Below are 23,925 nucleotides of genomic sequence, written 5' to 3' on the forward strand. Positions count from 1 at the left end.
ATGGTTGTCACACTGTACATCCATGTGTGTGACATCATTGACTTAGAGTCATATAGATCCATGCAAAAATGAATGTCTTTATAATATATTACTGTAAGTTGTATTTCTTGTGTGGAAAATTCCATCCTTACCTGATAATGTATCGTGAATTTAAAGAGATTGAGCATGTGATGGGATGAATTTTCAGAATAGGTTTAAATAATTAAGATTATCCAGTGTATCCTCACTGTAAACACATGCTGTTTGCTTGGCACTAAGCGGGTTTAAATTCGGCTGCCCTTGTATTAAGACCTCAGTTGTGCTGAAAAACATGCAAAGTCAATATGACTTTTCTCTAAATTATATACTACTATTCCTGTCTTGCTTGTTCAGTATTGTCACATTTTTTTTCGCTTTAATGGTCGTATGTTTTGTTTTTATTTGTTGTTTGTGTTCTTTGACACTGACTGTTAGCCCCAATGCAACAGTCTGGCTGCTTTTCACTCTGGTTAGAAACATAATCCACTTGCATGGTAAAAAAAAGGCCACAGATGCAGCAAGAGATTTTAGATGATGTTTGAGTGAATTGCTCCTTTATTTATGATGCAGATGGAAAACATTGATTACAATTCAAAGCCAAGCTTCTCTCATTATCCTTGTTATGATGTGGATTAATTATCAATTAAACTCATGATCCCACAAATCTGTTGTGGATCTGCTGTTTATCATGGGATGCTATTCTCTGGATGGTGATGTAAATGCATAACTCACTGTGCACGCCTTATTTGGTATTCTGTTTTTCAACAGATGGGAGTAAATACAAATCTAAATGCAGACTCTCAAATACACAAATATGCAAGGAAAGACAAGCAGCCAAGCAGGCAAATACCAACACATATACTGCGTACAAATACACATACAGACAGAGGTGTATGCAGCTCAACTCAACTCAACTTTTTATTTACTGAAATCACTACATTTTCCAATGTTCCCCTTGTCTATGCTGGGGTGTGTTCATGCATGATCATCCCCTTATTCACAGTTCAATCAACATATTATGATATACCTTAATCCCAGATTATTGTTCTCCCTAGGTATTATTAAGGCAGGCAGATCCATACAAATTCATAACATACACTTCTAGTTCATTCTAGTTTATCTCCTCCGGTCTATAGTGTAATGCTGTGCCTACACAGAAAGCATTTAAGATGCATTTTTCAGTCGTATACACAAGAACTGAAGCAAATTTTTACTCTGCTAACATGCTGCTTGCACTATGTCTCCTGCGTTGACATGGCATAAGACTGAAAACTAAATGAAACCCTCAAGAGGCTTTGGTGTGGTGGACTTTTCTCTTGCACAGAGTGAAATAAGTCAGGCTGGCAACCCTTCCAATTTAGGAAAGAACTGCTCTGCCTCTCTGGTGTAGGACTAAATTTGAGGATGTGTGAACAGATGTTTTATTTTTTCTTCTTCAATGATGCATTCAGTGATGCATCTGTCACTGGGAAACTAGTTTATATACAACTATAATAATACATAATACATAGGTTTAAAATATGGCCATTCACCCAGACATGGTGATGGTTAACAAAATGATGAAATGTTAACATACAAGCAAATTTTATTTTAAGTGTTAAGACAAAGGTCTCACATTTTTTCCATAAATTTATATACAACACTGAAAATAAAGTCTCTGTTTCATGTTCTTAAGATTTAAAGGCTCACATAGCAAATACATCTGTCTTCAATCCAAAGGAGCAAAGAAAAGGCCCAAATCTAAACGTTCGCCATCCAGTAATAATGTTCAAAGGATATTTTTTCCACCGTTTTTTTTTTTTTTTTCAGAAAATTGCTCTGTTTGCAGGAAACAGTGATTTATTTGGTCTCTTTTTAAGTCTGTCAGCATGCCTGTGCAGGTGCTGTCTGTGTTGGAACGCACACACAGAAAAATCAGTAAAAAAAGAGAGGAGAGAAGGATGCGAGGGAGAGTGGTATGAACAACAAAGAGAATGCCCAGAGATAGAGAGGGATGGAAGCAAAAAAGGATAAGGTGGGGAAGGAGGGAAGAAGCGAGCACAGAAGATGGGCGTCTGCAAAAATGAACACCTTGAGCAATGTGTCAGAGCCATGACTTCTAAGGCTGTGACATATTGCTAAGGAAATGATCAGTCAGCACTGTTTTACAGTACAGGGCTCATCACTAACAGCGTTAAAATGCAAATACTGACCAGACACTCTGTTCCCAACATTTTCAACTACAGTCTATGTTGCTGAGATTTAGAACTCAAGTGATTTATGCACTGCTGTACTGTCAAAATTGCTGGTGTTGGGGAAAGTCCCCTCATATTTCGAATGCAGACAGTACAAACCCTCAAGCAACAGGACCAGCTCTTTCTTCAACCCCCCAGGAATGCTGGCCAATAACATAACAGTGAAATTTATAAACTCACTCAACAAGACCATCTACACAACATTCTGCAAACAGAAAGGATCAGATAATCCCTCATCTCCCGCATGGCCACTAAAAGACCAATGGTTTCCCTATCAGTGGACAGCTGTGGACTTGCACAGAGACCTAGGACATGCATGTGGTTCCATATGTACTCTTGGGGTTCCCACAGACACAGACGTGTTCCACATGTGTGCACTAGTAAACAGGGTTGCAGCATGCTAACTTTCCAGAGTTGTAAAATCCAGTCTGTGCATATTGCAAACCGCTGTGCAGTGATTTTCTGATAAGCCTTTGAACACAATAATCTGTTACTCCTACCGGACTTGCTGGATCGTATTTCATTGTCTCACCGGCACTTTAAACAACACACCCACACCAGCACAGCCCCATGTATCGTTTTACACAGGGCTGTTTTCAGTCTAAATGCAGCTGAGGAGTTCCTGTATGTTGCAGAACAAGAAAAAGTAAAAAAAAAGAAGTGACAGCTTAGTGAGAATAGGAATACAGTGCATACATACAGTAGATGAAACAGGCATCCCTGTTTGCTTTTCTAGCACATGTGCAGTTGGCGCACTTGCAATGCGTACAGTCGGCACAGTCTCAAATATTGGTCTGCATGGACATGAGCGGATGACTAAATTTACGTCACACAGACCAACGCAGGCCCTCGCGGCCAAGTGGACGCAGAAAACATGAATTGGCCTTAAACCAGACCACTGACCCTGCCACCTTTGACCCTTCAAGCTGCTCAAGAGCCAGCAACTCGGAAAGGCCAAATCACACCCCAGTGTGAGCTGATAGCACAATTTAAAACATCCCCCCACCATTCCCTATCATAACTCACCTCTAGGAATCAGTCACCCATCGAGACTAGCTGGGGCCAGCTTTAATCTTACTGTGAACTCTCATTTTTGGGACTCAAATAAACTATCAAAGAACTGAAGAAAATCCCCTGGTAAACCAGCATAAGAGCACCAGGAAACTTGCAAGTCATCACCACCACCAACAAGGAGAACCAAGACTTGTTGCACAACATGTCATGCCCCAGTGACATACAGACACTCACAGACATTTACCAGAACACACACACACACACACGTTAGTATGTATGTGTATATAACAATATGTGTCTGCTTTAGTTATACTTTTGTTTCACTGCCTTTAAGCCAGGAAGTGTACCACTAACACAATTCCATCATCTTTGATAACACTATCATAATGTTTAGAACCATTCTGCTTGTTTCACTCTAAAAATGCTGAAGATATAATCCAAAAGGCAACATTATAAATCATGCAGTTCTTATAAGACTAACAATTTTGATATAAAAGTAACAGCATTCAAGAGTTGAACCCGCCTGTTCATGGACAGCAAGGGACTTACTCTGCCCCCCCCTGCCCAGAACTCAGCAGTTCCTGTGATTGGCCAGAATGCATCTTCTGGGTGCATCTCTTATCTGAGATGCGTGGATCCAACCATGAACCACAATTAAATATTTGTCAAAAATTGATTAAGATACCCGTCCATTGGGACCAAGTGAGAAAAGTCCAAGTCTGTCTAAGTCTATCCTAAAGTGATTTTATTCATGGCTGCAGTACTTTTAATAAAGTTGTCCTTCTCTTTGCTTCTTTCTGCTCCTTTGAGTCAACAACATTCTTCAACAAAAATGTGCTTTCTGTCATTATGTCCCATACTAATTTGATTGGGAGGCCTTGTTGTAGTATTTGATTTTCTGATGTCCTGAATAGACTGTTTGCTGAAGCATTTGAATTGTATCCTCAACAGCCTTGTATTTTTTTTTCCTTTTTATTCAGTTTTTATTTTTTGTAAAGGCCTGACTTGAATAGTGCTCACTATCCTCTCAGCCAAAGTGCCGAAACATAAGTGGCTTGGGAACCTTGAGATTGTAATTAAATGGCGAACTGCACTAACAGGAAACATGAAAAAAAAAAAAAAACATGAAAGAGCAAAAGTTTGATTGAACTGAGATCTTGATGAACAGAAGCAATACTGTATGACCAAGGCAGCTTGTCTGGGTTTGAATTAAAATAAACAGCCCTTAAACACAGCCTGTAGAACAAAAGGGGTAAACCCATAGCCAGTGCTTGGATATGTAATATTTACTGTACATTAACTAAGATAATAATTTCTCAAGTGGTTTTGTATGGTGAATCACATCAGTAAATGTGTGTCAGCAGATGCGGTTAGTGTATCTGTTACAATATGCAACAAAACCAGACACCAAAATAGTGTAGTTCTATCAGCTGTAAATACAGTAAAGTAAATAACCCTCTTTTCTGACAATTTTCTTGCAGAGTAATAGAAGAAAGGGGACAGATAAATTTGACCCTTTTAATATTTGGTTTTAAGAGGGGTTCCTCTAATTTGGAAAATACATTTACAAAATTTGCAACGTGAATCCTTTTTTGCTGTCAAGAATATCTTAAGGAAAAAAAAAAGGTGAAATCTCACAAATTACACAAAACTGCAAATTACTATCCACTCTGTCAGTTGGTTTTAAGTTAATCTGTACCCTTCCTGTCACAAAAGCACATCTATTGCGAGAAAAGGAAATCGACTTTTGATGGATGTAATCAGAATGAACCAGAAAGAGATGCGGAGACAGAAAGTAGAGAGGAGATAGAGGAGGACAGTCATAGATGATTTCCAGGCATATTAATCCTGTTGTTTTGCTTAGGTTACGGCCAGCATACGGCTGCAGTCATGCACATACTCACAGGTGGCCAAATATAGACGTGACAACATGTTTACACAAATGCTGCATGAAAGTTTGTTGTTTGAATTGTTAACGAACAAGTGGCTTATATAAAATACAGCTTCATATTGTTTCTCTCTCTCTTTCTCTCACTCCGGATAGGTTGGGGAGAGGCAACATGTGTTGGTGACTGAGGAGTCATTTGATGCCCAATACTACGTGGCTCATAACAAGTTCTATGAACAGGTAAGATGTTTGTGAAAATACTTAGAAGAGTGTCTATTTGCCTCAGTACATTCACAGATCACCAGAATTATTCACCACAGCAATTCAAAATCTACTAATAATATATTCAATATATTTAAACTATCTTAATAAAAACACTTCAGTACAGAACAGTGCAGCATTACAGGTAATGGTAATGTTCCATTGATATTTACTTAGCAAGGTTTGTTGAACTTGCATTGGATGAATCCTAAAATGGTTCAGTTGGCCCACACACTCTATCCACCGTCGTAAATATTCAGTGAAAAAGCAGTAAATTAATCTGCATTTGATGAATATTTTTTCATATGTGAATCTAATATAACTCTTCCTCATTTTCCCACTTAGTAAATCAGATCAGAAGCTTTGCTCCGCATGTCACAAGAGTACTCACAGCAGGTGTCAGAAGATTAAGCTTGTATTGAATAAAGTAGGTTAGCTGCAATATCACACATACTCACAAATACACACACACACACACACACCCTGCGGTGGTCATGAGAGCATTTGGCGGCTGATAGCGGCAGTACTTTTTGCTTCTTTTTTTTTTTTTTTTTTTTTTTTTTTTTTTTTTTACTGTACTAACATTAAGGTCAGCCCTAAAGACATGAACATTCCATCCAATTCACACACACACAGCTGTTCACATCGCATGTCTTCAAAGACCTTCTCTCAACCTGTGAAAAATTCACTTTAAAACATCTTCAAATAAATCAATTTCCTCCTGCTTTAACCATCATCAGAAACATGTTTGAAGTTATGCTTTTTATTATCGGCGAGGGCAGGGGATGGTAATAATTTTTCCTCCCTTCCACTTTCCTCTCCTCCCCTCCTCTCCTCCTCCTTTGCACCTCCTTCTGCAGGCTATAAACTTAAGTTACAAGTGTCACTCGGTTCATGTGTGTGCAGTGCGAGTGCGTGTTCATTCATGTGTGTGCATTTGTGCATATGCAGGCATATATGCCATGTGTGTCAGTTGACTGTTCTCAAGAGGAAAGCACGTTGACATGTTTGATGTTTTCCCCCACCGCCTCTCCCACGCACCCCCCTATTTATTTATTTTTTTCTTTTTGGACATTAAATATTTGACATGTACTCCTAAATCACACTCTGACTTGAAAAAAAGAACATGAAAAAACTATGTACCAATATGTTCCTCAATCTGTCCCTCCAAGGGATATATGTCTACACCCACGGGACACACAGACACATACAGTACATACACATGTGGTTGCATACACTCTGTCTGACTCGCTGTGTAAGTTGAATTTTAAGAACCTGCTGTCATCCTTCTTTTAGCGCTATAATGTAATCACATGTGAAACTTTAAGCTTAAATGTAATCGTACATCGCTCTGGTTGAGGGATGTACAATTGATGAAAAGTGTGAGGGAAGGGCAACAAACGATAAACTGGAGATTAAAGCAAAACGTAGGACAGTTCAGTCGGGAGGAGCGGATGGTTTTGGGGGAGTTCAGTTGAGGGAGAAAAAATGGGAAAGTCAAGGGTCAGGCAAGAAGTGAAAAGAGTAGCAGGAGCGAAGAAAATGACAGAAGGAGGTTGAGAGGGGTTGTGTGTGTGTGTGTGTGTGTGTGTGAAGAGAAGTGGGGAATAAGGTAGAGAGAGGTGTAAGTGTGAACAAATGGCCTAGTTTCACTTTTACAACATCAGATGGATATCTATCCTGGCGGGTATAATAGGCACCCAACCCACCTGTGTGCGTGCATGCGTGTGCGTGCGTGTGTGTGTGTGTGTGCGTGTGTGAGTGTGTATCCGTAAGTGGGTGAGTGAGGAAGTTGGAGGGGGTGGTTTCCGATGAAATTGGACATGCTCTTTCATCATTTAATCACCCTGTAATGGGCCTCAAATGACCCTCACCTACACACACACACACACACACACACACACACACACACATATCCCTACCTCCCCCACCACCCTGCTGTTTTACCTCTCTGCTCCCAGCCCGGTTGCTGGTTACTCGCACACACACATACACGCTCGCTCGCAGTGGTCAGAGTGTCGAGCAGCAGGTGTGTTGATTAGGCAGGTGTGGCTCTGGCTGTGTGTCTGTCTGGTCCGCTCTCCATCTCCTATCATATTCCACCAGCTGGATAAAGACTGACAGATTAACACTGAGACAAGCTTACCCCCGCCAACACAGCAGTAACACTCCCTCCACTAGGTCAGTTCAGTTATTCTTTCCTGCCCAGTCAGAAGCGTAGCCCTGCAGAGTCGTGTAATGGTTAGACAGACCACCAGATGATCTGAGTCAGCACGCAGTCTCCCTGCTGAAGGGTACTTGTGCAAGACATTGAATCCTCAGCAAGTCGAGGGTTGCTGTTTTGCTGCTGATCCTGGCCTCTGATCCGACTGTGGAAAGAGACACGGAAAAAGACAATTTAGAGGAATCGATAAATTACATAATTATTATTAACGTATTAGACATTATCTTTACTCTTGTCTTATAATTTAACTTAAAGGGAAGGGTCAGTGTAGTGTCAGATAGTTCGCTGGGTTCATGTCAGAAAGAATAACTTCACTTTTCAAATAAAAGGGTGATCACTTATATACAGGGAGCCTTTTTCTTCCTCTTGGAAAATAGAATCAACCATGGAATATTTTTACAAAGAAAAAACCCACACTAGTTGTGATTATAATTTATACAAGCTCTTATGACTGCAGTTTTAAGCCCGTAAATTATCCTGATTGCTTAATTCCAGTCATACTGCAAATTTTTACCAAAGAGAGGTTGAATCTGAAAGCAAACCATACAGCATACATAATTGTCAATCTGTTAACTTTGTGGTTAGTTTGAAATGGGTTTTGAAAGGAGAAGCATTTGCATATGATCTTTATTTACAGGGGTAAGTCATTAAGAACAAATTCCATTTCACACTAAGCCATAATTATAACTCTTTGTTTTCTTTTCCTTCCTGCTGTGATCAGCCCAGATTTATAGTTGCCATGGTGAAATAATAAGACAAACCAGCAAATCCCACTGGTTTATCTCACAGCTGTTGCCGTAGTTTTTGACCTCGAGGGCTTCCATAAATGGAATCGAAAATGCTCAGCCTTGTGTTTTTTTTTAAGCAGGCAGGGACTAGCTAAATAACAATGTGGGGGAGCATTGGGGAAAACAATTTTCAGCAGTGGTTAATTGAAAATGTAATTGACAGATGTGGAGAAACATGTAGAAGGTTGGTTTTATAGTTCAGTGGATGGTTATAAAGGTCTGCCAGTCTGTCTTGGTACAGTCTCAGAGGTTGGCTGTTTCTTTCTTCCTACCTGGTCTCTGTAGTTAAATGTATAAATATGTATATTCAAAGCAATTGGTTGTTGGGTTGATCCCAACTGTTGTGAACCAAAATGCAGTCACTGAATATACATACTGTGTAGCTTTTGTCATGACCTCAAAAACTTTAGTATTTGTTTTAGTGTATTTCTACAATCACTGCTACAACAAATGTAACGCTATATGTTAAATAACGATTAAGCTCATTGTGTTTCTTTATCATGCCTTTTTTAAATTTGCACTGACATCAGTTATGACGTGTTGTTCCTTGTTTGCAGGTGCTTGTACCCAAGAGGTCAGAGTTCAAAGGGAAGATGATTGAAGTGGACATCTATGAGGCAGGAAAACACTTCCTGAAAGGCCAACCAGTGGAGGACAGTAAACCTTTCACTCCATCCATTGCTACACCACTTCAGAAAGGAGAGGTGTCTGGCCTGATGCAGGTAAACAGGCACACACTCATATACACACACACACACGCATACAGATATAGAATAGATATAGAATGGACACAGAATTACAGATGGTTTTCTCCCAATCATAGCTGCGGCGCTGAAGGTAATTAAGGTACTCAGGTTAAAAATACTTCCCATACAACATTTACAGCATGTTTTACACTAACTACATATGTTTTCTGTAATGGTGTGTATCTACCACTTTCAGAGGATCCAATACAAAGCTAGATACTGTACATGGTCTGATAGAAAGACAGTTTATACTTGAAAGTGTACACATTTTTAGTAATTTAGTTTAAAAAAAAACCTTAATTTTATTTCCAAGCACAGAATCAGAAAAGCCCAAGAAAATATATCTACTGTCAAACTAATAGTTAACATAGGCAGTGACACATTGGGTAACTTTTTTTGGCTAGTCCCCAAGAAGGATGCATTTTTCACTGAAATGATGCCCATTGGGTCTTGTTTACCTTAGTTTCTGGGTCAGTGCCACCCTGCTGCATCTGGTACTTTCAGACGTGCTATGTGAGCACATGACCTCAATGAAACAGCTAATGACTTCATTCTTCAAGCCGGAAGAGTTAGATGTTTCAGCTACCAGCGCAGGTGTTACCCACCTTGAGTTGGATGTTACTGTATGTAACTTTATGCTCAATGCTCAAGTCACCCACTTACATGAGTAATGGGGCAATTTTCAGGAGCAGAGAGACAGACAGATTACTTAGAAAGACAGCTATAGGTTGTATTGATTTTTGAAGAATATGTCAAGCTCTCATTGTGTGGTCTTACCTAATCAAAACTATAAAAAATGTGCTTACAACAGGCTATTCAAATGTTTTGCAGTCAGCAATGAAGAAGGTGTGTGTGTGTGTGTGTGTGTGTGTGTGTGTCCACATTCTTAATCCACGCATGCTTCTGAAGTTTGTGAAAAAGCACCAGAGTATCAGGCGTGAGATAAGTAATTAAAGATAAGCTGTAGCTGGCTAAACTGTCCTCTGTCTTCCTCCCTACCACATACACACACATGTCCACGCACACAAACACCATGTTAATGTATCTGTTTCACTGCATGTTATTTTTCACTCTGACTAGCTGTAGCTTATAGCTCAGGACATGGAGCCACAGAGCAGAATATGATACACTTTCTAATTTCACACTCCATCAGCCTTTACTGCGAGACAGAGACATGAAAGACAGAGAGAGAGAGAGAGAGAGAGAGAGAGAGAGAGAGAGAGGGACACACCGATGAAGAGGAAGGCGGAAGGCAAGCAGAGAGAGAGAGGGAAATGGATGGCAGAGAATGAGATAAAAAGGAAGAAAGAGAAAGATTTCACAGCAAGCCAAGCGACACGTCACTCAGCAATAAAAAGTTCAGCAGTGAGGACTAGACCGTCTTGCGCACAGATTCACACACACACACACACGTCACACTTACTGTGTGAGAGAGACTGGCTCTGTCATACTGTTATACACACACTTTTCTTGTTCCTTACACACTGACATATAAGCTGACTGGTCTTGTCCAGACATTTCTGGCTACCAATTTTACCATTCCCTATGTCTCTAAATGTGTCTATATATCTATTGATGCAGTCAGCGGTGAGCTGGGTTGAAAGTACGACAATAAAACAAGACCAGCAATGGAAGTCATAGCAACAGCATCAAAAGTTGACAGTAATAAAATCAAGGATAGTGGAGCTGCTGCACTCTCTAAGCTTGTGGTTTTCAATGTGAGGGTATTAGAGGTGGTGAGGGTACAAACAGAGGCAAACAGACTGAAAAATAGATACTTAACCAAACAGCAGTTTTGATTTGGCGGATCAGTATGTGTGTGCTGTGATACAGTGTTGAATCTGTATGTGCAAAAATTCATTAATGCATGTCTCTGCAGTCCGTGGCATATTGGCAATTAACATATTGTTATATTAAGTGATCTCCAGTGATGCCGCTGATGATCTGTAATCCAGAGTCCTTACGACCTGCATTGTCGGCTCTTAATGACAGCAGAGTGTTACTGGAGCACAGTGCTAATAGATAAGTGACCTAATGGCTTGGAAACACAGCAGTATCTGCAAGCTACACACACCCTTATGTACATACGAGCCCTCCGGTCCATGGGATGTCCTTGACAACCATATCTGTATCCACTGTTATTATGAAGTGAACGGTCCTGATTGAACATACACATGCACACACTTGCATACAGCACAATCTCACACTAGCATACCCATGTATCCACACATATCTAAGGATATGCACCAGCGCGCGCACACACACACACACACACACACACACAAACACACACTGGTGGCTGGCCTATACATATTTGAAGACCATCTATTTTCTGAGTCTCAGTGTGAGTCCACCACACACTGAGCTGAATGTGTGTGTGTGTGAGATGAATGAGTGATTAGGGAAAGGCAGATAGAGTCTCACCCCCGTGTCTTACAGCAGGGTCTATAATTACGGGCTTTTGGCAGAGAGCGAGAGAAAAACAGAAGAATAAAGGAGCGGGAGGAGAGAGATTGTGTGATGAGGTGCATGATAGTTGGGTAGCTGATAGAAGGACAGACTCTGAGCTCTGTCATTTCATCTAAGATGCAGAGGAGTGTCGTAAGAGAAAGTGATAAAAGGAAAGAGTGGAAGATAAGTGGGTGATTGGAAAGGCAGAGGAACCCACCAAGGTCTGTAATGTCCATTTGTCGAAAGAGGAACAAAATGAGAGATCTGTCATTTCAGAAAGGGAGAAAGAGATGATTGCATGCCAGCCAGCATCCATACTGATGTGTGTGTGTGTGTGTGTGTGTGGGAATGCAGCAGTATGGCTGGATTGATAGATGGACTTATGGAGGAGTGGCACATGAAAGCTTGACTGTGGATGGATGGATCTGAAAGTGGCCAGATAGATATAGATGCATGGGTGTGAGACATGATGGCTTAGATGCACACAACTGATGGATGGAGCAGATGGATAGATGCATGGATGTGTGAATATATAGACAGGTATAGGAATTGTGGATGGATGGATGAGTAGCGATCCAAAAGGCACTCTGCTCTTTGTCCGTGTACAGCCCAAGAACGTTGTGCTGAGTACTGCGTCTTGTATAGAAAAGGTATCTTTAAAGCCAAACGTATGAAGCAGAGGAGCCAAACCCAAACATGCAATTCCTGATTTGTTTAATTAGATATTGCTTGGAGGTTTAGGTTTAATTGTTTAATTGAAAGATCTAAATTAACTGCTGCATCCCCATGTAAAGAGAGGTACTTATCAATTGTTATTGGTGAGCGTAACTACCAACAAGGGTGACATTACTTCTAATTGGCGGATTTCAGGCACTTGATTGGATTAAATTCCTTGTTTTGGGACTCAATGTAGGAATGTCCTTGATGTTGGGATGTTTTTCCTGTGTTCAGTTAGGTTTCTTTGCCCAAAAATACGCAGGTCGGATGAACTAAAGACAATAAACTGCCCCTAGATGTGAATGTGTTTGTTTTTGTGGACACCCTGTAATGAACTGGCAACCTGCTGTGACTTCCTGATGTACGATGGTCGCTTCCCCCTCCCAAGACAGTATAGAGGATGCACCCTTACCAGCAGTAGCAAATTTTTTTTTTCTTTCTCAGTTTCTGTCCTCTTTTATGTCCCATCTTTCTCTCCCTCCTTGTTTTTCTTTCTTTTTTTTCATCCTTCCCCCATGCCTTTCTCTCGCCCTCATTCCTTTTCGCGGTATTACATGCTTTTTGCCGTTTCATTCCATGAAAGAAGACCAAGGTTTTTATAGAGAGAGGCGAGTAGCTAAAAAATTTGCTTTTATTGACATGGATGACATCTCTTCCTTTGTTCTCTCTCTTCCTCTCTCTCTCTCTCTCTCACTCTCTCTCTCTGCTCTCCCCATCTGTCAGGCCTTCATTCACAGAAACAGCACTTTCTGCAGAAGGGGAAGGACAGTAATGAGTCTTTTAGTGGGACACAATAGCAGAGAAAGCACTCAACAGCACGATGAAGGAAAGAAAAAAGAGAAAGTATCTTCACCAGTCCTCATCCTCAGATAAAATTAAATGATAGAAGAGAGGGGTGTGTGAGAGAAGCCAAAAAATGAAGCAAAGAATGAAAGAGAGAGCGAGGTAGACGGAGAGATCAGGAGACAAAAAAGCAGCTTGAGTGCCATCCAATAATCAGCTCTTTTCACAGCATACTTTCTCAAGGAGACGGAGAGAATAGGAGAGAGAGGAGAAAACGTCTCCGCTCCTTCCACAAGACACTAAATTGACAGTCCATATTAAAGACAGAATGGAAAAAAGGAGAGGAGCTGGGAAAGAAGGAGAGAGCGAGAGAGAGAGAAAGGGAGGGATGAAAACAGGTAGTGAACAATGTCCCTCCGTGACCACAATTTGACAGAATAACAAAAATGGATGTGAATGGATGAATCTCAACCAGAATATTAAATTTGCTGGCCTCTCTTTTTCCTTTTCGTCGGGGCTGATTTTCCTGGTTTTCCCAGCCTTACTCGTGTCTTTCTTTCTCTTTATTTATTTATTTGTTTATTTATTTCATAGTGGTTCTTTCTTTTTGTTTCTTTTTTCAATTCTTTACATTAACCCTGCTTTTTTATGTGTCTTGCTTGATTGTTTCTTTCCTGTGATTACTTTTTGCTCCTCTGTTCAGTTCAACCAACCTATGTATGGTTCATGCATGTGTGTGTGTGCGCGCGTGTGTGTGTGTGTGTTAGTGTGAATTGATAGCAAGAGGGAAATATAAAGACACATTGCATGGATGTGGTCAATTTAGAATCATCTCTATACATATTGTAGTACAGGCTGAGTAGGTGGGATTGCTGTTACTTTGCATCATAATGCTTACAGTACATTAACACACACTAACATAAAGTACAGGTTCACTGGCAAAGCTTACACACACACACACACACGTATATATACATTCATAGACATACACACACATACACTGATGCGCAGCGTTCCCCACCTACACCACCCCCCGGTGTGCCTAGCAGACTTACTAGCCGCGGGCTATATGAGACACTGGCTGTACACACACACACAGTCATCATAACAAAACACACACACGCGCCCAACACAAACATTGACACACACAAGCATAACACTCATACAGAAAAAAATCTGTATATCACCTCAAACAATTGAACCGCTCTGTGCTGACATGCAACTGTTATGGATTGTTGCTTTGATGTTGCGTTATGCACACATGTTGTCATCTGTTTTGTCGGGGATAGAACAAATATCAAAGATTAGTCTTTTCTGGCCATGATACAGTTAATCCTCTCAAAATCTATTTTTAAACTTTTTAATGTCAAAAGGTTTTGCTTGGCCTTTGCATGACTTTGTTTACTCTAGTAGCAAATAATTTGTCTTGCCTTCAAAACAGCAGGTGTAGCTATTTAAGTATTTCATTTAGCATGTCAAATTGTATTACATGGCCCGTGCTTTTGTGTATACTTGGAAGACCCAGTCACAGTAACAAAGGAATAAATGTTAAGCTATCAAAATATCAGTCATGTCTATTTTCAGTATTCAGACCTAACATGTCAAATGGCAGTACACTGCTGCATTCTGTTATATTTGTCAGAAGGTTTTAAATGCCCCTTACTCTGAACTTGCTTTTGAACCACAGATGGAAGATGTAAATAACAAAGCTTTCAGCCAAGAATTGTTAGGGAGAAAATAATGTGTAGTCATTGAGTAATCATTTTTAATTATGTGTTTTTTGGCTTTTTCTTCCATGTTATTGCAAAAATAGAATTTCCCCAGTACAGATCTTGTAAACAAACTCATCTAAGCAAAGTTCTTCAGCTCTTGAGCAGATGAGTCAACCATGGCTTGGCATTTTATTTCTGATTTTACCATCCCCTTAAGATCAAAGCAACATAACTACAGCTGCAGTTGAGGGGAAATAATTCTTGTTATTGGAATAGTATTTTACTAAGAAATAAGATGTTTTTTATGAACATCCCATGCTTTACAAAAGAGAATCCCTCTTGAGTATAGTCCTATTAAAAAAGTTTCAACAGGTCAGGGTCTACTTTAGATGACAAGAGCAGTCTTGCTACACTCTTACGCATACATCATTAAGTTAAGGGGTTTAGCAGCATACAGAATCCAAGATAAATGGCCTATCTCCTATTCGAGTGAGAACTTGTGTAGAAATTTGCTGGACATATGAGTAGAGGAGTTAGATGACAGCAAAATATGTCATTGGGGTCACTTATTAGGCATCTATCTGCACTGATGTGTGGCTTAATGAGGCCCACAGATCCTATAGAAGGCTCAAGTTCTGGAGGAAGCTCTAGCCTCACATGATCCCCACATCCAGTCACCAATGACTGTTGAGACAGTCATACTTTGCACTCAGTGTTGGGAAAGAACTTTTTCTTCTTAAATTCCTCTAGCCACCATTTTGTAATCACACTTTTGTGTGTAACTAACTTGTGTGTAATATTTGTCTTGCTTTAAAAAACAACTAATACACATTTTTCCCATAAAAAGTATTAATACAGAGTATTAGTTTAATATGTATCCACTTATGGTTGTCCATTTTTAATTCTCTCTCCCTCACACACACACACACATACACACACACGCAAGTGCGAACACACACACTCTACAAATGCATAGAAACAAAATACAGACACTCAAATAGCAGTACACTGTAGATCCATTAAGTCAGAACTTTAACAGTCTTTTAACATCGAACTTTAACAAGCTCAGAACTTTAACAATCTACCACACACACACACACACACACACACATACAGTGCAGATCACCTCCTTGTAGCGTTTGTAGGCATTGTGGTCCTTGATGGCCACCAATTATAAAATGTAGTTCCCACAATAAAGCTGCTGTTTGTCTTGCTGCCGGCTGAAGCATGTTGCCGACAGTGGGAGCAAAACATCGACTGACTACTCTCATCAAAAACTAGCCAGTTACGTTACTCCCCACTGCCAGCTGTCCTCCACTTCTCACTGAAAAATCGCCTTTTAACTTTTGGTTTGTGAATTGTCTCTTCTTGCGAAGGTGCGCTGACACCAGCCACCCTCTTTACACCCACAATGTAACGCCACATTGTTATTAAAATAGTCTGTCAGATTAGACTAGAAGTACTCTCTGGCTTTCTTCCTTCTTCTTCTTCTTGGCCAGTGCTGATTTCTATCCCTGTTTGCAACATTTTTCACCTATCTGTGATTGCTAATGACATCCACAGCAATAGGCTAAAAGGATGTCTTTACTCACTTAAACTTAAACTTGATTCAGTCTTCTTGAGAGAAATGTGATCTGCAGCCTTTAATCCTGGGCTCAGGAAAACACCTTGCTAGTTAATCACCAGAGACACATTACCTTGTTGGTAAAGAACTTTAAATGGCATCTTACTCAATGTATTGGTGTATAATGTAAAATTAAATCTGCAATATACTGGTTATCTCACACATATATCTACATATATATGTATATAAATATATTTATAGCTGTAACCTCTTTCTATGTACCAATCAGTGATCAGAGTTCTAGTAAAGACCTTTATTTGTATCAGAAATGTTAAATATTACTTGTAATCACTCTTTTTAATTCCTCTCTTGTTCCCTGTCCAGTTGTAAATACAACTGCAGCTCATTGTGATTGTCACTGTGGCTTTGTCAAATCACCCGTGACTAAGGAGCCTGTTACAGTATCTGTTTATACACACACACACACACACACACACACACACACACACACACACACACCACCTCCATGGTCTCTGTGTGTCTAGAGTGACAGTGGCAGCTGGTGAGGATCATGTGAGAAATGTGACCACTGCGTATTGTGCTTTCTGGCTCTCGTGATGTGCTGTGCGTGTCACAGTGTGTGTCTTTGTGTGAATACATCAGTGTGTTGGCGGAGGCTGCACCAGACACCCGGGCTGATTTTTATTTTATGTGTTTTTAAACGACGCATGTGTGGAATTGGAGCAAGAGTTTTTCTAAGAGACAGAGAGACATTTGAGAAGAGACCTTGACGGAAAAAGCATCTAGCTGTGCTAGCCAGTCTTTGACCCCTGGTGTAGTGTTAGATGATTTTCAGGAGGATTTATTTTGCTCTGTTCTACCTCTGTGAGCAGAGAGACCGACATCATCCACCACAGGCCTACACATGTACACACAGACACACTCACTCACAAACGCCGACTCTCTTACTCTTTCTCACAGACACATATGCACAAACTCAGCGTGCACATTAGCAGGTCGTGAACTATCACTGAAAGCCACATCTTTTATCTTTTCCTTCCCACTCTTCTTCCTGTCCTTCCTTCACTCATTTCTTCTCAGTTTTCCAGTTCTCTCCCCTCTGCTCCCCCCCATCGTCTCCCCTTCTCTCCCACTGTGCTGACATGCACCTACTGGCACTTGGATTTTCACTTATCCTCTCTACTAGTAATAGATTTCAGACTGTACTATTCAATGTTTCTCCCGGCACCCCGTTGTCAAAAGACACCTGCAGAGAGAGAGATAAATAGACGGATAGAGAAGAAGGCACTATACTCGGCTTGTCAGCATAGATAGAGATAATGGTTTTGATAAACTTTTTTTCTCTTTCATCTGTCCTTTGCTCTTAGCCTGCTTTTCCTTTTGTCTCAGCTTCCATTACATATTCTTATTGTGTCTTTACTACCTCAAGTAATCAGGAAAATAGTAGTTTATCTGCTTAAATGCAACTGTGCTCATTCAGTCATTCATGAAGTTCATAAAAAGTTGTGAATTATGAAAAAACTTGTTACTTTTTCTCTCTGCCAGTTCATTCATCCTTTATTGAATGAGCCAACTTTAAAAGCTGCTATAAAGCGTACAGTGTGACTTCTCCAGTATATAGGTATTATTGCTGATGAGTGATTGGATTGGATTGAAACCCCTGACAGAAATACCTGAATTCATCATGATCACATTTTTACAATGAAGAAGTTCAATGGCAGGTGCAGTAACACGTGCACTATGACAGGGACTTGACATGGCTACCACTTAGTCCCCGTGCAGAGAGCACCCTTATTGTTTTTCAAGCATCTTTGGCAAAACAAGAAAAGAGCGTATCAGTTTCGCCATCAGGGAGTCCAACGTGTTGTGTGCGGCGATCCTAACATTAAGCACATGTGGACATGTCAGCTAGACCTCTGATACCGATTCCCCCTCCACCTATTGTCTCCATCTGCCGTCAGTGACTTACGGATGTGTCACGTAGGCGTTGTCGGTCATAGTATCCATCTTCCATTGTGTGCGCTAACAGAGGAAACAATTCAGCGACAACGGTGAGGCAGAGAGTGGGTGGTAAGGCAGCGTTCACAACCATCAGAGAGAACAGGGGAGCGGGATAGTAAAGTAGAGGACAGACGCTACGCAGCTGCTCATACACATATCCATGTGCACGCAACACGTGTAGGCATCCACTATGACATACTGTATGTACAGGTAGGTGTTTGTTCTCCACAAAGTCTGTCATTCTGTTTTACTCTTAGTTCATAGGTCAAACATGCAGTAGATGCGCATAAACATTTTCTACAATTGCAGTTTTACAAGTTAATTTCTAAGTTTTTCTGATTTTTCTACTTGTAACTTTTTAACTGTAACAGATAGTAAACTAATAGATAACTTGCACAGCCAAATATTAGAAGGAGAAAACAGAATGCTTTCCTTAAGTTGGCGTAGCATCCTACCAGGAAAAAAAAAAAATGGGGCAAAAGTGGAAAGACCTCTCACTAGCGATCAATAGAAAGAAGGACTAAAGTAAGGTGAGGCAGAAGCTCGTCATACAAGTTTTGATGGAGAACCTTGAGGGGGAAGTGTGAGAATGAAAGAGTCAATCTAGCTATGGTAAATATGAAAGCCAAATCTCTTCCAGTCATCCCTAGTGAACATGATTAAAGGTTATTCTAGAAAGCTACTGATCAATTGCTCAATATCACCCCGCATAATCTACCTTCATGGTGATAAGGCATTTTACCAACTGTCGAAGGAGACGTACAGGAACTACCACAAGGTCATCCCGATCGATTTCCACTCCACCCACATATGTTGGTTCTCTCTTCCAATTTGTTTAATGCTCAAATTAAAAGGGCCACATCTTGTGCAGGATTATTTATTTATTTCGCAATCAATTGGCCTCTCAAGTGTCCACTCTCAGAAATTAAGATAAAACTAAATAAATGTGTAATCAAACAGAATGATGATCAATGAGAGAGGGTGGAGGCCATGGAGAAACGAGGCTGGTTATCAATATGCAGTGTTACCAACGGAATTATATTAACACCACTGAGGGTGGAAAAAAAAAAATCAGATTATTTTTAATGTTGCTCTCTCAACAGCTGCTTTTTGTTTCAGTAAGCATCATCATATTCTGGTATGTGTTGTTTATATTTGCATGTTTGACTATTGGCAATATGCCAAATACACAAATCCCTCAAATTTAGCCCAAAGCAATCTGTGCTTTAAGTGCACACTTCAACTCTGACTTTTCTACGTTCCTATAGGAAGCAGTTTAATATGAGGCTTTACTTGATATATTTAATGCAGATTTTCTTTGTCTGTGCTGACATTATTAGTTAACTCTTATTGTCTCTTGTCTCCCCAAGATTCCTTAATTACATCATGGTGCACCTTCTCAGCGTCAGCTTGATTCAGTAGAAAGCACTCAGTAATAATTGGATCACTACAAAACTGCATTAACTGCTTTACACAGGGATAATAGCATCATAATTGAAATGCACTCATTTATATACTGTATTTATTCATAAGAAAATGGCTGTTTTTATGAATGCTGCCATACATATAATATCGAAATAAGCACTGAATCCAAAATTTGGTATGTTGTGTTAGTAATTTTAAATAATAAGAATAATGCTCTTTGCTGTCCTAGATGATGGCACTACTGAAGTATTTACAGATCTTAATAAGTAATAATAAGTAGCATCTAAATGTACATAATGATCAGCAGCAATGATCCATGAAGACTCACATAGAATGGCTATTTCATGAAGACCTTAAGGCTAAGTACATTATTACATTATTATTTGGCTGATCAGTGTGTCAAAAAAAACTTGAGGTATTTCAGATCAGAATTTGATCCTCCTCTTCTTCCTCTTCCTGCCCTCCTGACAGTTCATCTTTTGTCTCGTGCTCTGCTCCTCTCCCCTTTTGTTGTTTCCCCATCTTTCACTGTCACCTCACTTCAGTGGTGGATGTCTTTTTAATGGTCCAACACATTAAGACCAAACAGAACTCTCTGATTACAGACATTTGATGCGTTGGATCACTGGCCACTCTGCTGTCAAGCCTTGCTGTTTGATTTGTGACCGTGGCCAGTTGATTTAATCTAAAGATGATTCCCTATTTATGAATTATGGACTTGACTTATGCTATGAGCTGCAGTGATCTCCGTTTGTACAAGTGTGCATGAGAGAAAGGGCGTTTTGTCATGAAAAAAAAAAAATAGTTAACCCAATATATATTATTCTTGCAAAATCACCACCAGAGCTAATGCAGGAAACGGACCAGTGCCTTTATAGAATACTCAGAATCACAGCACTGAAGCAAATAACTAGGAATTGGATAACCACAAAGTCCATCAGTTTAAAGACGGAAAGTAACGATACAGGAAATCTCAGAAATGGAGAGAATACCATTTAGAGTTAGAAATGAAGAAACAGAGTATAGAAGATGTCAGCCTAACAAAAGAATTTACAAAAGGACAGAGGCAGATCTTGGGAAAACAAACAGACATATACACATACTCAGCGCCCACATCTTAAAATGTATGTATGCACATATAAATATATGTGTTTTTTCTTTTTCCTCTGTTTATATCACTGTGTGTATAAAATACAAAAAGTAATTGCAAGGGCACGAAAATATACTGGACATTTTGTGGGTGTACTGAATTATGAATTAATTGCAATAAAAGTATGAGAAAAAAGAAAAAGGGCCTGTGTGTGTGTGTGTGTTTTTGCATACATTTGAGGGATATTAGCAAAAGAAAAATTTAACATTTTGAATGATTTTTGGCTCCTTGTGAGATGAAGATCTGTCTGAGAGGCTCAACTTAGTGCAGCAGCACCAGGAGGTTCAGCCAGTGAGTGAAAATGTAAAGTTTCTCCTACAGCAGGTGGAAGTACACCACCTGATGAACATGGCGGCCTTTATGACAGGAAGATCCATGCTATGTTCATTAAAATAGCTTTTTATCCTACAGATGATTTTCAATGATCTACTATATTAATAAATATGAATCTCTTCCTACATATTCTAATGAGCAGGGAGACTTTGCCAAAGCATTCATATCAGTTTTATTGAGCAACTGCAAACTCATTTTCTGTATCTGATGCAGAAATCTTCATTTCTGTGCAGAGGAGAGCAGTCCTGCAGTATCATACTGTTATTACAGTATTAGGATGATAATATATGAAGATGTTGAAAAGCTCTACTTCTCTTAAACAAGTCTAACGTGATTGTCTTTCTGTATGTTTTCCCCCACAGGAGAAGATGGCCAACGGTGTCCATGGTTCTGCCTCTATGTCGTCCTCTTCGGTTTTGTTGATGGGGTCTTACAGTCTGGACAGGGAAGTATTGAAGAAGCTGGGGATTGGACTCGCACTGGCAGCAGCCATATTGGCTTTCATTGTGGAAAAGCTGTACTAGTGGAGCAGTTGTGGACTAGAAGAGGATTGTGAAGCAGGAAGAAGACAGTGACATCATCGGGGCCTTAACAGTGTGTTTGAAGGAGCTGAATAACATGACAAAGGATCTCCTTCTCTCCTGTAACATACTCGACAAGCTCTCATTCAATTTTAAATGAGCCAAAAGAAGAAGTCAGTGACTTATACACGGTCAAGGATTATTTGAATATTGTTGAGATTTGTTCTCTTGTTTTTAGTACAGTTAGATTTTTAATTAAAGAGCATAGCTTCCCACTCCGTCAGTTAACAAGAAATAACCAAATGGGCAATGACAGGTCAGCAGACCTCAGCAAACACTTTTCATACAAGCTTTTTCGGTATAAATCACATCCTAGATATTCTAGATTTTGAGTAGAATCTTTCATCAGCAGATTCTGTTTGATATTTCTATTTCATACAAACATGAACATTTTCTAAGTTCAGGCTGCTAAAGGAAACGCTGTGCTTGGTCTGCTGTTCGCTGATGACTGCAGTCTGACATTTCCATATTCACCGATAAATTAAGCACAACTCAACAAGCTGATACTCTTGGAAAACACATTCTGGACTTTCTCATCATCCACCAGAGTAAAGTCAGAGGATAATCAAACTGTCAATGTGCAGCTTCTTGAGTTTTGGAGTCATTCTTAGGTGTTAATGAACTATCCAGCTTTTTTCCCCCCAGCGATTATGAGCTGCATAGGCTTTGAAGTCCTGTTTTATAGACTTTGCCATCCTCCATTTGGCAGAGTGAGTTGTTCTTACTTTACGTGTTGTTTTATTTTGTGGAGAGCTGTAGCAATCTGTACAATACTCTTGATTAAAAGTCATTTGTAACTTTGTTTTTCAAAGTATTTATTTTTGAATGAGAGTCATGAACAGTATATTTTCAGAGCCACATAATGGACACATTTGAATTTGTTTTAGTTGTTAATCTTTCATTTTAGTGGTTGTTAAAAATGGTTTTGATTGTTTCATTTTTTTGGTTTTTTCCTCATACATCAATGTCAGATGTGGAATTAATTAGTAATATGTATCTTACCTGATTAGTTTGACATACATGGCCGTGTCAATTGGCTATGTGGATGATGTTGACTGCTGGGATTGATGGTCATTATTGATCCATCATTTTGTCTCACAGAACACCACACACCCAATGTAATTTGTTTTATTTGTATGTGATGACTTGGTCTGGTGCCAACTTAAAAGTCTGTTTCATATGTTCTCACTCACCTGTAGTGGTGTCATGATGATATCCAACCCTGAGATCTCTGCTGCCTCCTCAGTACAGTACATTGAAGGTGAATGGACTTACATTTGTGGAGCTCACAGTATTGAAAATCCAACAGCAACACAAAAAGCATTACCCCTGCTACTCTGGATAAGTCACAGAACACACCTTCATCTGTTTCTACTGGGATTGTGACTTTGGTAAAAATGTTCCAGTGAAAACTGTCTACAGTGAAATCTATGGCTTATCTAAAGCACCACAAACAAATTTGAAAACTTGTATTGGTCTCGCAGCAACAATCTCAAAAACTGGGCAAATAAAACCAAAACTGTTAGCATTTGTAGTCATCCCTAGAGGTTTTTTTTTTGTTCTCCTATAAATCAGGTGAACTGACCCTGTGATATTATTCTGTTGATTTGGACTACTTGTGGCTTATGAATCATTATTGTACACAGACTAAATATTGTTTCTGTTCTTCTTGATTTCCATTTTCACAACCGTATAAAACATAACAGCGTTCAATAAAGTCAATGTGTCATGATTGACATGACTGAAGTATTGATTGATTTATTGAATTAAGTGCTAAAGTTTATACAATAGAATAAGTCCTCCAGAATGAGTATGGGAGAGTATCCTGTCTTTTTACATCACTCTGTATTGCTCAGTTATTGTCATGTATAGTCTGCCTTTGTTTCCCTCTGATCTCATCTTGTTTTGAGGTACAACAGTCCCAACATGTGCTCTGAAATCACAGACAGCTGATAATGTATGCCCCAATTTATGTTGCATTGTACTGGCACATGTGTCTCTGTCGGTATGTCTG

The 23,925-nt window shown here is 39.7% G+C and overlaps 1 protein-coding gene across 1 annotated transcript in view; it reads left to right on the top strand.

Moving 5' to 3' along the window:
* The window catches only part of cdkal1 (CDK5 regulatory subunit associated protein 1-like 1), a 244,794-nt gene extending 221,137 nt beyond the window's left edge, over positions 1 to 23,657 (top strand). The window contains exons 13-15 of the mRNA XM_067602097.1: positions 5,311 to 5,394; positions 8,985 to 9,149; positions 21,693 to 23,657. Coding sequence (XP_067458198.1) covers positions 5,311 to 5,394; positions 8,985 to 9,149; positions 21,693 to 21,854 — 411 coding nt within the window. The 3' untranslated portion in view covers positions 21,855 to 23,657. The remainder of the gene's footprint in view (positions 1 to 5,310; positions 5,395 to 8,984; positions 9,150 to 21,692) is intronic.
* Positions 23,658 to 23,925: the final 268 nt, after the last annotated feature.

Source organism: Thunnus thynnus, chromosome 10 (genome assembly GCF_963924715.1).
Source record: "Thunnus thynnus chromosome 10, fThuThy2.1, whole genome shotgun sequence".
NCBI classification, from domain to species: Eukaryota; Metazoa; Chordata; class Actinopteri; order Scombriformes; family Scombridae; genus Thunnus; species Thunnus thynnus.